The sequence below is a fragment of the Podarcis pityusensis genome, assembly GCF_964106645.2.
Source record: "Podarcis pityusensis genome assembly, chromosome: 2".
Classification (NCBI taxonomy): Eukaryota; Metazoa; Chordata; class Lepidosauria; order Squamata; family Lacertidae; genus Podarcis; species Podarcis pityusensis.
Window position 1 is genome coordinate 48,465,663 of NC_138029.1, and position 16,750 is coordinate 48,482,412.

At 40.7% G+C, this 16,750-nt stretch overlaps 1 protein-coding gene across 10 annotated transcripts in view; it reads left to right on the forward strand.

Annotated features, from left to right (window-relative positions):
* The window catches only part of TENM2 (teneurin transmembrane protein 2), a 696,995-nt gene that overhangs the window by 290,920 nt on the left and 389,325 nt on the right, over positions 1 to 16,750 (forward strand). For 8 of the 10 annotated variants that reach the window (XM_080995195.1, XM_080995200.1, XM_080995203.1 and 5 more), the window contains one exon: positions 7,951 to 8,034. In XM_080995195.1, coding sequence (XP_080851321.1) covers positions 7,951 to 8,034 — 84 coding nt within the window. Of the gene's footprint in view, positions 1 to 5,143; positions 5,222 to 7,950; positions 8,035 to 16,750 lie in introns of those variants that run through there. The other 2 variants (XM_080995202.1, XM_080995196.1) reach the window with 2 other exon arrangements.

The window sequence follows — 16,750 nt, forward strand, 5'->3', positions numbered from 1 at the left end:
ATTTCAGTCCCCAAACCAGTACAGAAGCTGTTTTGAAATTAAATAAGTTGGTTAGTGTGTTGTGCTGATAACGCCAAGGTTGCAGGTTCAATCTCTGTATGGAACAACTACGTATTCCTACATTGCAGGGGGTTGGACTAGATGATTCTCAGGGTACCTTCTAACTCTACGATTCTAAGCTCCTACAGGCATTGTATGCCACCAAAGAAGTGCATAACTAAGAGCATTGCTCTTGAGCAGCCTTTTCTTCAGGAGAATCCAGGCAAGTTTGGGCAGGATACGGTCCAAGTAGATGAGCAGACTGTTTCGCTTCCAGGCTGCTTAAGCCTTCAGTTGCACTTGTGCCATTCTTAGTGGAATGGGTGGAATGAGCCCTGAGGCTCTGCGGTTCTCCAGGTCAGCTTGAAATCTCGTGTTTCTTATCCTGGATTCTGTATTCCGCCTTGTGACTCAGTCACAAATTGTGTTCCAGACACTACTAATTTGTTCTGGTACTACCATTTTACGTGCTAAGAGCAGCTTAGCACCTTGGCAACTCTGTGGGGGGAGGGTGCAGGGTCTTAAGTATGGAGGGCATTGCATTTTGTGTTAAGGCCCAAAGACCTTTTGAGGAGATACAAAGCATCATGGAACATTTGACAAATGTATTGTTCTGCTATGAACTTTCTGATGCCAAGAGCCATTCAACAGTGGAACAGACTACCTCAGAAGGTGGTGGACTCTCCTTCGCTGGAGATGGCCATCTGACCGAGATTATTTAGCTGTGATTCCTGCATTGCAGGACTAGATGACCCTTTAGGTACCTTATAATTCTACAGTTCTATGGTTCTATACACAGCATGTTTCACCAACCATATAACATTTCCTGTCACTAGAATGCAAGGGTTTGGGTTTTGCAGAATGCACACACTAATGTTTAAGAATCAAATCTGGCTCCAGTTATCTATGTTTAAAAGAGGAAATACTTTGCCATTCACTACATAGTTAAGAAATGCAAGAATTATAGGCATGCATTACATTTTCATTCTAACGATTCATGTACAGTATATTGTGTAATCCTTAATTTTATGGTACCAAAAGGAGTGCTGCTAGGATCAGGAGTAAAGTTTTATGTAAACCGTAAATCTGGCATATTGCAGCTATAAAAATATTTATTTTACACTTTTAAATTCAGTGCCCTAAATATTTAGATCCTTACATGTATGAGTGTTCAGAGAAATTAACTCTCCAATTTTTGAAATTGTTTTATATATATATTCCAAATACTGAACACAGAGTCCTTGGAAATTAACCAGCAATACTATTTTTGTTTGTTTGTGGCAGACCTTTCAGGATTTTATTTCAAAACCCATTTGTGATTGAAGTAAGTGACCATCACATAGTACTGGGGCAAGAGACAAATAATTCTACTCCCTAAATACTGTTGGTTCCAAAGAGCAGTAATTTAAAATTAGGTCATTTAGTGGATTGTGGGAGGAAGGAAGATTAAAGGTGATGGCTTGTTATGATTAGACTATGGTTCTGCTTCTGTTCCTGACTCATTGCAAAGCATATTGTGTGGATGAGCTGCTTGTGGGAGGACATCTAATGTGAAAGTAAGGTAGGCTTATCTAAATAGCACCAAAAGGAATTCTGTGAAGGCACCTGCCTGATAACAGTAGGCAGGGAGTTCCAAAGTGTTGATGCTGCCTCACTAAACAATTCAGCTGTTGCAGATGTGGTGCAGGTATGGTGTGTTGAGGAGGGGTAGTATCTCTGCTGGGGGATATGTCATGATCCTTCTGCGGTAGTTTGTCTACCTTTGGTCCCTACCTTGCACTCACCTGTGGCTCCTTGAAGCTGCCAGCATGTGATAGCGGCCACACCCTGGGAATGGCTTTGACTGGCTGACGAAACAAAGTGAGGGTAACCAGTGGGTACCTTGGTGAATTAGGGAATTTCTGTGCATGCAAATACAGGCTCTGGCAGATTGAGCAGACAAGACCAATAATAAGTCTAACGATCAAGAAGGCAGTTTCTGCACGTGCTGTAGAGGGAAGTGAGGAGCAACCTAGGAAGGTAGAGAGCCCATTTAGGAGAAGGAAAATTGATGCTAAACCTCTGCTGCCTTAGGGGGAAAGGCTAAGAAGTAAACCCTACATAAATCTGGCGTGCAGTCCCTAAGACAATTGGATAGTGCCTTGTACACCTCCTTCCAGCAACTCCTGCAGCCTAGCTGGCCAAATGTATTGCTCTGTCTTCTTTGGACCACATCAACAAGACCAAGTCTTGTCATCTGGGCATCCCATAAACTTCATATAAACTGCTCAGGTCAGCAACCCAGGGCAGTCACTTCGGTGCTGCTAATGCAGCGCTTTGACTTCAGCCTCAGAGGCACACTCCATTGTCTCTTTACTGAAGCAGCAATAAGACAGGTCAGCATGTTTGGATAGAAATGGCCACAACGTTATTCATTACGGATGTGAGTTGGTTTGCCTCAGGCATTGGGTATGCATCCTGAATCAACCAGCCCAACTGTTGGTTGATCATTCTACCAGGGTTGATCCTGGGTTAAAGGATCCTCCCATGCTGAAAATCAAATAGGGCAAACCCACCAGGGTGCCTTTTGGGGAGTTCTATGGCCTGTTAGCCCCTGTCTGGGCCCTTGGACAGAACCTTTTCCCTTGGACCTCTTTACCGAGGTAACCTGAAAATGTGTTCCAGTTTTGACTAAGGATGCAATCCAGTGTGTTTTTCAGCCATAAAATTGTGACAGTTGCTATGAGGCAGGCAAAGCCCCCAGACGGGTCCAATTTGTTTGCGAGCAAATTTATCGCTGGCCTCGAATACAGCGACCAATAATTCCATAGCAGGGTCATGCATGTGCTCCACCATCTTACCTTTCGGCAGGGCCAAGACATACAGGGTGGAGCATCTGTTGCCGACTGCAGTGCCCACACTCAGCGCAGCTGTGAAGGCAGACATGAGTGGATACAGGCTTCCCCAAAGCCCTGTCTCTCAGATCAGCCATAATTGGTTGAACTGAATTCAAATTATTGACAGGAAGTCCTAGTATCCCTCATGAATGGCTACAGCCAATGGAAAAGGATCCTCACTCTCCTTTCCAGCTTTTTATTTATTTTTTCAAAAATCATGAACTCATATGCAATTCACACAAGTGAAACCTTGTTAATATCACATTTTTAATAGCAGTTCTTGATTGGACACTACAAACATAAATGGGGCTCAGCCCCTGCAATAGCAGCCCAAACCATGTCATAATATTCACAAATACTATGAGCAGCTTCACACCAGTTTTGGACACTTACAGCAGTTTAAAATGTTAAGAGAAGTGCTATAAATAAAAGCACTTTCTACGTTCATGAGCATGCACTTTTGGCATGCTAATTACATATGTGCAATCGCCCAAAAGGCTTTAGCTCTGTTCCTGACTTCAGCTGTTTCCCAATAAGATAGAAACCTGTCAGTGAAAGTTGATACTCAAGCTGGTGGTTGCAAGGTGTGCTTAATAGCATAACCTCCAGCTGCAGTAGAGGTCTCAATCATCCAACTATACATAAATACAGAAAGTGCTACAGAACAAAAAGCACCTACCTCAAAATTGGTAATGTGATGGAAAATGAGTCTCCCTTCCCTGTGAGCTACTTTTTTTATTTATTGCATAACAATTTGAACTTTATGCATATGCATGTTTATACATGGACCCGCTATTTCAGTTCTTCAAAAACAAATCTGTACCACTGATATTTCTAAGATCTATAGGGGTTCTGCTGCATTCCTTAATGTAGCAACAATATGCTTTCTGCGTAGGTCCACCTACATCAATAGGAAAATATTCTTAGCACCAGGGCAAAGGGAAGGGGTGGGGGGATATCTATTCATCTATCTAAATCAGTAACTATGAGCAGCCCCTGAAATGAGCGAGCTTCCCTGCACACATCCTGAGATGGCCCACATATCATGGCAGGGGTGGCAACACACACAGAGAGAGAGCCAGGAACACAAACACAAGAGAAAGAGACAGAGAATAGCTGCGAACTCCTGCTGAGCTGACCCCCCCCCCCCCGCAGCCCAGAGAACTGGAAGGAGGGGACAGGGGGAGGGGAAAACCTGAGAACACAGAAAGTGGAGTGTGTTGGATTGGGCTGAAGTCATGAGAAAATGACTGTCTGGTAGAGAAACACACATGAGCGGCGCAGCCCCAGCCCAACCCAGAAGCAGCCCATTTTGCATGCCTCTCCTTCATACAACAGTGTGTGTGAGAGAAAAACCAAGGCACTTTCCCCTCTCTGCTACCTGGGGAACACTCGCCTTTGATGGGCTCACCTTTCCTCCCCTGCCCCTCTGTTCTCGCTACATAGTATTCAAATGAACCAGGAAACTGCTCTTAACTTTACTTTTCTAGTCCTGCACCTTTGGCGCCATCCCAATGACTCACCGTACAAGGCGGGCTGAGCTCAGGGCTGGAGAGAAAGGGAGGGAAGGAGGGAGGGAGAACAAGAGGAGAAGGCAAGGCGACAGCAGGAGCACTTCTGCTGCCTTGTGAGATGAGAGGGTCGTGTGGTTGGGTGGAGTCATGGGATTCCATGGAGGACAATAACGCTAATGCAGGAGCTGCTGGAACAGAATGAGAGGATTGGGGTGAGGGGGCCTCTCTTTGAAGTCCCATCAGGAAAGCGCAGTCATTGCGATAAGGCTTCCTAAACCCTGTATCTTCCTCAGCCTTCACTATCCTCAGCTGAGCAGCACAAGGAAGAGGGCTGAGTGCTGGAGACAGAGGGACTCCCTCCAACCCCAGTGCCCAGTGCTGGGAACCAACCACATCGTCTCCAGTCCCATGAGGTGCTGGGGTGAACCTCCTCAGCTCCTTCGGTGAGAACGGTGGCAGTTTCACCTCACGGGGCTGGAGCCAATGCAGTTTGTTGTTTCAACCTCAAGGTGTATCGCCAGATCATGATGTTTAGCTGGTGATACATCACAATGTTGAAAACCTGACATCACCCAGCCTAATGTCCAGTGTGACAAAGCAACATCCTTGGAAGCTGCTGGAATACCAGGAGTGTCCAACACTGAGCTTGACCTCATTAGCTAGTATTATACATATTTGGAGTTCATTTCCTTTCTATGATGCCAGCTATAACAAGATATATTCCTCTTCATTTAATGTTGGGTGATCACTGGCAACCTTAAAATGAGAAAATGCTCTTTGAATTATTACATGGTTAGTTATGATGAAATCAACTACTGTATTTTTAGTAGATAACATTCAGTAGAAATCCTGAGTTCTGCATTTCTAAGTACTTTTGACTTGACTACATATTTCTTAGTATTATGCATAGCTTTTTGCTTGCAATGAAGGGCCCTTGAAAAGCTGCAATATTTTCTGGTGCTTTAAAATCAAGAGTTACTCATCAGACATAAAGCTCAGCTGATTAGACCTGGACAAGAGCACCTGAAAATGACATGGTTTGAAACACTCATACCTTTGATATCAGTTTTTACAGACAGCAAACTTCTCTTTGTGTACAGTAGAATAAGAGCTCTTAGCAGCCTGCTTTTGAAATCACACATGGGTCTAGCTTTAGACACCTATTGAATGGGATAACATTTTTATGTGAAATCGGCTTAAGAAATCCAACTGATTGTAATGTGGTTAATTTGGTAACAAATTATCACTGATTTGTTATGAAAAGTCCCAAGGTCCATCACATTAGACAAGTGGGACTTGCAACCAAGTGTTGCAGTGTATCCTCGGCTTCTAAAAGGAGTGATCTTGCTCAGATTCCAGACTGCCATTAACAGAAGCTATGCTGTGCTGTTCAGGCTTTTTGGAGCATTCTTCCTCAACCCTAATCCTCCTCTCCAGAATAAAGCTTTTAGGGCTTTCAGCAGGCCAACTTCTTCACTCTGCCTTATCCCTGCTCCCCTGTCCTCTCCTTCTCCCCACAACTGCTACAACAACATTCATAATGTCCTTATTGGGGGGGGGGGGGACTTTTTTTGTTACTTTAATTTACAAACTTATATTTTATTTATGATTTATTTATTAAAATATTTATATTTCATCTTTTAGACAAATGTCCTCCATCTGCCAGGGTATCCCTGAATATATAGAAACTACAACCTTTCGGCTGAACTCATTTCACTTTGAAACCAATGGACATTCAGCCACCCAAGTTCATTATTAGAGGAAACTAGATGTCAGAGATCTTTTAAATGGCAGGTCATGTGTTTAGTATATAGTGTATCATGGGTATGTCATTTTTGCAAAATATAATTCCTTCAACTGTAACATGGGAATACAAATGTGGGTCAGGACAGCCAACATGTTGTCTTTCAGATGTTGTGGACTACAACTCCTATCATTCCTGGCCATTGGGCATGCTGCCTGGATCTACAGGGAGCCATAGCCTGAAACAGCTGATGGGTATCCCATTGGCTACCCTGGCGTCAGGGAAGAGTTAGAGTTAGAGGTTTCCAGTTTCCCAGAGGGAGAAAGATTTCCCCAAGGTGGGGAGGAGAGCAGTGAATCTAATAGAAGAGAGCAACAGGAACAACAGGGAAGGACAGGATGTTCACAGGAAAGGCAAGGTTTAGGTACTATTTCAGATTTGGAGGAGGGGAGATACAAGCCAGCTCTAGTGAGGAGGTTAAAAAAAAGAGCGGGAAAGCGAAAGGAACTGCGCGTTCGCCATTTTGAGGGTGGCTGGTCACGGAGAAGCAGAGCTCAGAAGGTATCTGGAATAAGTAACTCTGAGGCATAATAGTTAAAGATAAAAACCGTTTATAAGATGGTTTGTTAATACGCAATAAAAAGTTATAAAAGAACAAGAAGCTTTTGTGTGGTGATCGGAAGAAGACAACGACCAGTCCTGACACCTGGTCTATTTTTTAAATAATAATAACTGACTGTGTTTTGATATTAGTGAATTTCCACCTCATCCCATCATTTTTCCATGGAAATGCTCTGCATTGTGCACAGCTTATCATCAAATGTATCATAGATAATTTTTAAAATTGATTCCAGAGGTGCTGCAACTTTCATATCCTCTACTGATTCACAATAGTGGATGTGTGCACAGGGGGTGATTGACCCCTGGTTTGGAGCCAGATCAGCCCCACCCCAGCAAAATTGTTCTGCTTGAGTTTACTTGCCTTTCTCTTCTCTCCTTATTCTTTCCCTTTTGTGTCTATTAAATGGTAAGCCATCAGCTAGGGGTCTTCTTGTTTTTAACCATCTTTGTACCATACCCAGAACATCTTAGGCGCCTTATAAATGCCAAATAATAGTGGGTTTTTTATTAAGAAAAAAGAGAAGTACTCCATACCAGTGAGTAGTGGCACAAAAAAGGCTTGGTTATACTAATTTTTAAAAATGAGTTTAGTGTTGATATTCATAGATGCATTGAAAAATGTTTTGGTTAATCTGAAAAGGACCTGTTTGATTTTTTTATATATGTCTTCCATTGCAAAATGCTTCTTAATATGCTTTCATAATGATTCCTAAAAAGTCAGAGAAATTACCTTTGATATAAATTGGAAACATGTTATTAGGCTTATTCTGTTTATTCTCAGTTACTTGGTTTCCTGTCTAATTTGCATTCTGCAAAAATAATCCAGATGATGTTGATTCTTTATTAATATTTGTAAGTAAAGTAACTCAAGGCAAAATCTATGACTTAATATAAACAGACAATATTCACATTGAAAATTTGTTCATGAATGGTATAGTCCATGGGGACTAATATACATTACACCTAGTAATTGTATCAGCATGTTTTTGGGATATTAGATGTAGTTGCACAAAATGTTTTGCTGATGTGTGGTGGGTGGCGAAGGTGAACAATTCTCAAAATCCTGACTGCTGAACATGCCATCTAAAAATGCTTATGTGACAATGAAGGCTGATAAAGAGCTGGTTCTAAAACTTATGTATTTTATTTTATTTAGATTTTCATACACAACTTTCTGAGACTTTGAAAGACAGACAGACAGGCTGGCAGCAGCTGGCTGAAACAAAGAACTCTCTAATACGTAAGGTTTTCATCTTCCTTCACCCTGTATTTCCTATAACTCAATTTGCAGCCTTGCTAGCTGTGTGTTTCCAGCTTTGATTAGTCTAGCCAAATTTATATGATGTTTTTACTTTTATTTGTTTGTGTGTTTCTTGTTTGCTGGTCAATGTTACTGCTTAGAATTAGTTTCTTCTTTTAAAAATATTGGTTTATGTATTGGATGGAGAGCTCATTGTCAAGATGCAGTACTGAAAGTGTGAGAGGTACAGGACCTAGTGTTGAAAATATGGAAAGTTAGATGCATTTTTTCTTCTTAGAAAATGTGGTTACAGAATCTGATACCTGCCCTTTGACTGTTAAAATACAAAGTTTGTTTATTGCAAATGCTCCACTACTTCCACTAGGACCTCTTCCACAAAATATCACACACACCCCGGGGATTTTGTTCTAAAAGGATGCACATGAGAAATTTGATTATACATCCATGATGGATTCTTAGGAAAGCTACCAGGAGGATCTGGTCAGCATCTTGTCCTATGCAATAATCTTTTCTGAAAATTCTACACAAAAATATTTAGCTCAAATATATCAAAATCTGTGAAAATATTCCAAAAGCATATTGAAAATAGTCCTTAAAGTAAATAATATTTTAAATTAATTATCTCAGTAACAAAAATGGTAGCGTATAGGCTTTTAACTCACTAAATCGTTACATGTAACAACTTCTATGAATGCAATGGAACTTTCCCTCCCTCTCCTCCTTGGTGCTTCTTATACAATCCACAAATCTGCTCCAGTGGATTAAGGGAATCTCCAGAGCAGATTTGGGGTGCATGCAAGGGAAGGAGAGGAAGGTGAAGTTCTGTTGCACTCATATAAGTTGTTCTCTGTGTGCAGCGATGTAGTTTTATACTGTCCTTTGGTTTTTACTAACTTAGGCTGCTTCCTGTGCTATATTTTGGAAAATAATTCCTCAGTGCAGAATGAACTCACATGTATAAAAACATGGCTTTTACTTACTGCATACGTGTGTGTGGAGGAGACCTTTCATTTGTGTTGCTGCTGACATAGAAGAGCCAGGTTTTATACATGTGAACACTTTTTATTAATTACTGTGTCTTGGACCCTGGAAGGGCTCCTTCCATTTACAGAGAGCTGTTTCTATCTCAGGCCTCTGCCTGTCTGCTGACTTTAGCCCAGTTCAAACACCCCAAGACTCTTGATTTTCTCCTAACTCCCAGTGTGTTGAGGGAGGGGCACCCATTTGTCCTCTGGTGTAGAGACACTTCCTTTGTTACCCTAATGACCAAGGTCGTCTTAACCATAGGCACCAGGGGTGCGGGGCGCCGGGCTCTCAGGGGCGTCAGGCCGAGAGTCCGGTGCCCAAGAGTTGGAGTCCGGGGAAGAGCCCACCCGTCAGAGCGCCATGGCGGGCTCTTCTGCTGTGGGCTCTTCTGCGCCATGAGTTCGGGGGTGGGCGAGCCAGTGAGGCACTGAGGCGGCCGGCCAGCTCCACCCTCTTGCACGCCTGGGATTGGCATAGGGCCATGGAGAGGCCCGCCCAGCGCACGCTGCTTACACCACGAGGCGCCTGGCTTTGCTCAGTCGTCGACGCAGACGCCTTGGGCTGGTTTGTTGCGCAAGGCTCCTTATGTTTCTTGTTTTCTTTTCCTGAGCAGAGATAAGCGTGGTGTCAGCTCCCTATAAAAAGGTTGACAACTCTGGGCAACCTGGGGGGACGACGCCAGGCGGATAGTTGCACCCTGGCACCGCATATGCTTAAGATGGCCCTGCTAATGACCCATACTTAGGTCCATTACTAAGAAGGTGGTCTGGCTATTCCAACTATCAAATCCTCACTGGATCTGGGAATTAGAAGGGACTCAGGCATATAGCCTACCCCCCAAAACCACCCTCACAACAATATATTATCCTGCCAGTGGGCTCTCATGTCCAGCCAATATACATTTGATATAATTTACATAAATAAACTTCTCTGAATGGGAATGATGCACACTGCAGTATATTCAGTTGTGCTGACTTGTAAAAGGTGCTGCCTAAACTTCAAGACCCATATGCAGCTGCAACATGATTCTTCCAAATGAAATTATTTGTGAGTGTGTCCTGCACATACAGCACATCCACACATTCCCCAGCTGGTCATCTAAGGACTGTCAGCTAACCCTTTGTTGCTAGCCAAGTCTGTTTTTATGCCAGTTTCCTTTATTTACTAATATTTGAAAAAGATGGAGGGGTGCTCATAACAATGAAGGATGCTTGAGAAGTATGCTTCCAGTTGAAGACTCTAGCTGTAGATATTATCCAGATTAAGATTCAGTGACATACTATATATTCCACACATATGTAGCCATAATTTTTGTAAGCAACAAGGAACACTAGATATATGGTAAACATGTGATTGCTTATTTTCCTTTGTGTGTCTTTTTGGGAAGCTATTCTTCCTAGGGCTACTAACCAAAGTGCTAATATCTCATTATATGATCTTGTTATTTCTTCCACACAAGTGACCAGAACTGGTCTCAAATTATTCTTAGCTAACTTTCCTAACATGTCAAACATGAAACTTGAAACCTTGTGCATGAAAAGCATACTCTAGCCATGAGTGACAGGCTCTCATAACAACAAAAAACGTAGCCCTGCTAGATGAGATGAAAACACTATCTTCTCCCACATCCAGTTTCACACAGTGGCCAGCCAGATGCTCAGAAAAAGGACATGCGGCAGTAGTCCTTTTCTGCTATCGTTTCCCAGCAATGGTTAATTTGACCTAAAATGCTAAGAAAAGGTGCTTTGTCAGTCACCCACCCCACCTCATTCAGCTACCAAGTTTTGTTGACAAGGGAACAGTAGTGTACTGTAGCATTTCCAAATTCAGGAAGAAAATCATTTGTTTGGAAAGGTAGCATACGAGGAATACAAATTATAAACTACCCTTCACCCTAACATGCAGGGAGTTAATGGCACAAATGAATGTTCAAACATACATTTTCACTACAGTCTGAAACTACTTTTTCTCAACTCTTTCACAGTCTGCAAGTGGTCAGTTCCTTATCACTTCAGGAAAATTTGTCATAATGACACCATGGTGTCTTAATATTCCCTGAAGGCTAGTTTCCTTTCCTTTCTTACAGGCTGTTAGACATGAATACTATGAAAACTTATGATCAGCCATTATATCGCAACATTCATAATGTGACTCAGTATCTGCACCCAATAACCACAGTTACTTAATTCATGCTAGGAATAATTTCCTCTAGAAACCTTTGCTTTCAATTTGAAACACTGTGTTTGCTTTGGTCCATTTTATTACTTGCCAGGAACTTGTTCTAGTAGAAAGGACAAATGCTGTTACTGGTATAGTTTGCACATGGTTACATCTAAAAAGAATCACATCATTCGCTGTAGAAAATTGAGTAATCCTATTGCTCTGACAACAATAATAATGATAAGCAAACTGAATATTTTGTTACAGATTTTATTTGTGTGTGTGATTATTTACCTCAGTTAAAGCACATGCTTATAAAATGCATTTTAGCACATTAAGATATAACCCTTTAATTTATTATACTTTAATATGGGATGAGAATCATGTTTACATATATAATCTTAATGTAGTAATTCAGAAGTTGGGCATTGTATACTGAAATAACAGTATACTACATAAAATGACACAGATGTGGGAATTGGCAGTAATATCAGCATTGCAGTACTAGCAATTTGTTGAAAGAATTATGACCAAATCATGCATTTTGGTTCTGTGAATAGACAGATGGCACAGACTTTGTCATCTATCTGAGGACACATCCCTACAATGACTGCAGTATGTTTCAACAACACATGAGGCTATTGTAAAAGCAAAACCTTTGTTTCTCTGTAGATTAAAGATTAGATCCTACATGTATCTTCCATGAATGGAAGGACTCCTTATGTTAATGGAAGGTGTTTGATCCATCAGAGGATCCCACTGGTGGAAGGGCAGAAAATACCATTTTTGCTAATTGCCCTGACTCTCCTGTAGCAGCACCCCATCCCAGTTCTAGAGGACCCCGCAATTGTGCAAAGCAGTTTTGGGAGGTGTGCCACAAGAGTTTCACTGAAATATTTGGGGTAGAAATAAGTTTTTGTGCGGGTGAATATTTCCCCCAAACCATTCTTACATGACATTCTTGTGTGCTTTTTATCACCTATTGGTACCTGCTTCTTTTCCTAACCTGCAAGTTGTAATTTAACAGGCTCCTTCCTGAAGTGATACCTATCAATCAGCAATTAAGTTGGCAGTTAATGATACCATGTCATTATAAAGCCAATAAGATATGGTTATGTGACCATCTTACCAAGCCAGGTCAGATTGAAGGTGATTTCACTCTTAAGTAGAAAAACATTTTAGCCCCATTTTGTATGGATTCCCAAACAATTATTCAAATAGGTGCACTTATTTCATGGAAGCAATGTTTTTAACAAAGTGTATTCCATTTTATTTTTGTGAGTAAGGTTGCTTTAAACATTTAATCTACTTTTCTTTTATTCTGTATTTTAAATGGCATAGAACTGCCTGTGTTCTAGACATACATAGCCTTTTTTCTAGATGAGTTCTTGCTTGTAGCTAGGGGAAAGCTTTCTATTGTGCTGTTGTTTGTGTTGATGACTACCACTTTTTGAAAATGGTTACACAAGTTAAAACTGCTTTGAATGTTTTACAGTAATCTTTTAATTGGTTTTTAACAATATATGAATTCTTGAAAATATTGTGAAAGCCAGTTAAAATGTGACAATAAAGCACTGTAAAAGCCAATTAGAAGGTTAAGATTGATTAAGCCTGGTTTTAAAGCCACTGGGCATGATGTGCAATGAGAGCTTGTTTAACATACTGCAAACTAAGGAGTCACTTGTTCAAATCTTTCTCAGCCATAAATTAACTAGATCTCAGGCATGCTGCTACCTTAGTCATAGCCCTACATCTGCAGTGCAAGGATAACAATTCTGGATTAATTTACGAAGATACCTAAATGCATGTGATTTCCTTAAAACATTCTACAATTGCAGTGTGCATGCTAATCATTATTGTACCTTCTCACATTGCAATCTGACACAGATCTCAAAAGGTAAAAGGTAAAGGACCCCTGACAGTTAAGTCCAGTCGCGAACGACTCTGGGGTTGCGGCACTCATCTCGCTTTACTGGCCGAGGGAGCTGACGCTTCTCTGCAGACAGTTTTTCCGGGTCATGTGGCCAGCATGACTAAGCTGCTTCTGGCGAAACCAGAGCAGCGCACGGAAACGCCAGTTACCTTCCCGCCGGAGCGGTATCTATTTATCTACTTGCACTTTGATGTGCTTTTGAACTGCTAGGTTGGCAGGAGCTGGGACCGAGCAACAGGAGCTCACTCCATTGTGGGGATTCAAACTGCCCACCTTCCGATTGGCAAGCCCTAGGCTCTGTGGTTTAGACCACAGCACCACCTGCGTCCCAGATATATTGAGAAGTAAATACCACTAAGTTCAGTGGGTTTTACTCCCAGGTACCTATGTATATATATTACTACTGTGGAACCTCAGTTTTCGAATGTCTCCATTGACAAATGATTCAGAACTCAAATGCCATAAACCCAGAAGTAAATGCTTCCGTTTTCGAATGTGCCTTGGAAGTTGAACTTCCGAGGCAGCTTTCATATTGAGTTTTTCCTATTAATTTTTCTGTTTTGAGGCTTCTGTATTGAGTTTTCGGTTTTTGACTATTTTGGAACTCGAACGGTCTTCTGGAATGGATTACGTTCAGAAACCGACGTTCCACTGTAATATAATTTGCAGAAATGTGCAAAGGTTTTTAAAAATTAATTATTCTTATCTCATTTCTTTTCATAATATCACCAGTGCGGCTCAAAGATTACTCATTGAGCTTCATGGAATCACTGATCAGGAATCTAAATCAGTTATCTCCCTGACCAAACCCCAATGTGTGCCTCACTATATTTGCTCATACATTCTGTGTTCTGCTGGTGGTGCACAAAAAGGTTCTGTTTTGCAATTCATTTACTCAGAAACTTAAGAACTGACCTATGGGTTAAGTATAGTTTACCATTTTTTCAGTTCCACAGCTGAAATGGCACCATTGTACTTCATATTCATCTTTCTAACCCTTGCTGTCTCTCTCGTCCATTCTCTTACCTACTCTTATTTTATTCTGTACTGTTGATACTTAAATTTCATGTTATGTTGAATAGGGATATATCTTTTCCTCCAGTAACTTATAAATTGACACACATGCTGATAGCTTGTATGTTTATTTTATTTTCTACCTTTACTACATTTATACCCTGCTTTTCTTCCAACAAAATATCTGTGTAAAAGGCTTCTCTTCCTTTAATCTTCACAACTACCTCATGAGCTAGATAGAGCTGACGAGTAACTAGTCAAATGTTTACCCAGTGGGTTTCAGGGCCAAGTGGTTATTTGAATGTGAATCTTGTAAATCTTAGCCTGATACTAAGCCACACTTAGAATGACCAACTTCATTGTTATTTTTACGCTATGGCACTGTTCATAAATACTTGACAGTGGAAGTTCCAGTATACAACATTTTAGACCACAACAGTGTGTGACACATTCTACTCTTACTGAAGTTGGTGTGATTATTCTCATTGTCTGAAAGTAGATTATATACAGACTCTAGTTAGGTAATCACTGTGGTAAGGAATTGTGCTCGGTGCTGCTACCAATAAGCAAACGGGGCAGATCAGCTTCCAACTTCAATATGTTGGCACTGTACTTCTGTACAAAGGCCAACCTACAAATGCAGATTAGTAGGGACAAGATGCAGACGGTCATTGTATTATTGTAAGTCTGAAGAAGCTGTGATCCAGTGTGCTGAAACTTTTCAGGAAATCTTTAAGCCCCTTCTCTTTTTCCCAGAAAGAAATGAGGAAGTTGTCAAATACCTGGCAGTTGCAACATGGCTGGTGGGCTAGATTGGCGGGTAACAAGATATGCAAACTGGGTCTAATACTTACCCTTTCTATTCTTCACTGTAGGCATCTCTTTTAATGTAGATAGGACTGGTGATCCTCACCTTGGGGACTCTGCGCATGACATTCCCCTGTGTATTACTAATTGCATCACATTGAGAGCACTATGTTTTGTGGGGTTATCTCTAGAACAGGCCTGTTGTGATTCCTACAAAGTTTCTTTCTGATATTGTTCATTCAGGAAACTGAAAGGGGGAATCAAAAATTTCTCCATTCCTATTTGTGATGGAACCTGGGTATGGAGGCATGAGAAATAACTTGTTGAATAAAGACATCTGGGACAGATGTCTACATCACTCCTGTTTCTCATATGTCTGTGGTGCTCTAGAAGTACTGAAATATTTTCATGTCCTTTATTTATTAATTTTCTGTGATAAATAAGCTTACAAACTGAATTATAATTTGCTTTCATCCAAAGAAGCCTAGTGCAAGAAGCAGGAAGGCGCTTTCACTTTCATTGTGGACTCATCTTCAGTATGCCCCTGCACCATACCCAACACCATCCTAAGGTTCCCTTGACCCTCCCAATCAGCTTCTTTTGGGGGGAGGGGGGCTATGACAACAAGCTGGGAAAGCCATGTTCTATGAACAATGGTCATGATAAGTTTCAAGTCTTTGATTTTTAATTTCAGAGTGGCATCTATAAAACCTTTTAAGAGGTTTTAAGAAGGCATTCACAGTATAGTTTATATTTCTAAAAGAAATGACAGGTGTATTTTAGCCTACCGTGACTGTATGGTTATGAATTTAGATCTCTAAAATTTCTGTCATTAATCTTAAAATAGCTACTAAAACACATAATCTTGGCAATTTTCACACCCAACTATTTCTGTCGTGATAGGAAATTGCATTTAAATAAACCAGACACTGTTCACCCTGTTGCAGTTCCACTGAGGGTAACCCAGTATTTAGTTTAGTCAACCCGGCTCCTTCACTCTAGGTTTCAAATATTTATTCCTATTCACTTCATACAGGTTATATATTTATATAATAGGTAAGCAAAACTGTATTTACATCCTGCAGGTATGTGCACTGATTTCTACAGATGCCAGTTTCAGATTGAACAATTAATTTTCTTACAACATGCTGTTTTGCCCATGAATCATCTATCAGTGCATGTTGTAAACTACATTATGAAATATGTGTGCTTAGTATATAAAAATATAATTTGTAAGAATCAAATATATTTTGGAGGGGGGGAATTAATTGCAGATTAGTTACTAGCAGAAAGAAAACTGACAACTGTGTGTGATAGAAACCCCCAAGACAGATTTATTCTTTGTTATAGAATTTGTGTCTTCAGAACACTCGTATTCGAACCACCAAATTTGCAAACTTTGTTTCTGAAATAAAACAGATTGCATCTTGCAAGATGGAGCTTCTGGCAAAATACAACATTTTGTCAGATTTATATAAACTTATCTCAGGTGCATTGTACCATGTCCTGGAGAATTTGAAACCATGAAAAGAAGTGTTCATGTTTTATGAAATTCAATGACGGCAGATTTTAAAAAACAGCATTTTGTATGGCACTTTTCCCATAGGTGGCAGTTTTTAACACAAGCTGTGACAAAATAAACACCATCTCTTAGTGCCGACTTACTCCATAGTATTAACGCTAGCTGATTTCATTCTATTTTTTAAAGCATTTTTTTCAGAAATAGTCAATGACACATGTGGTATAGAACAGAAG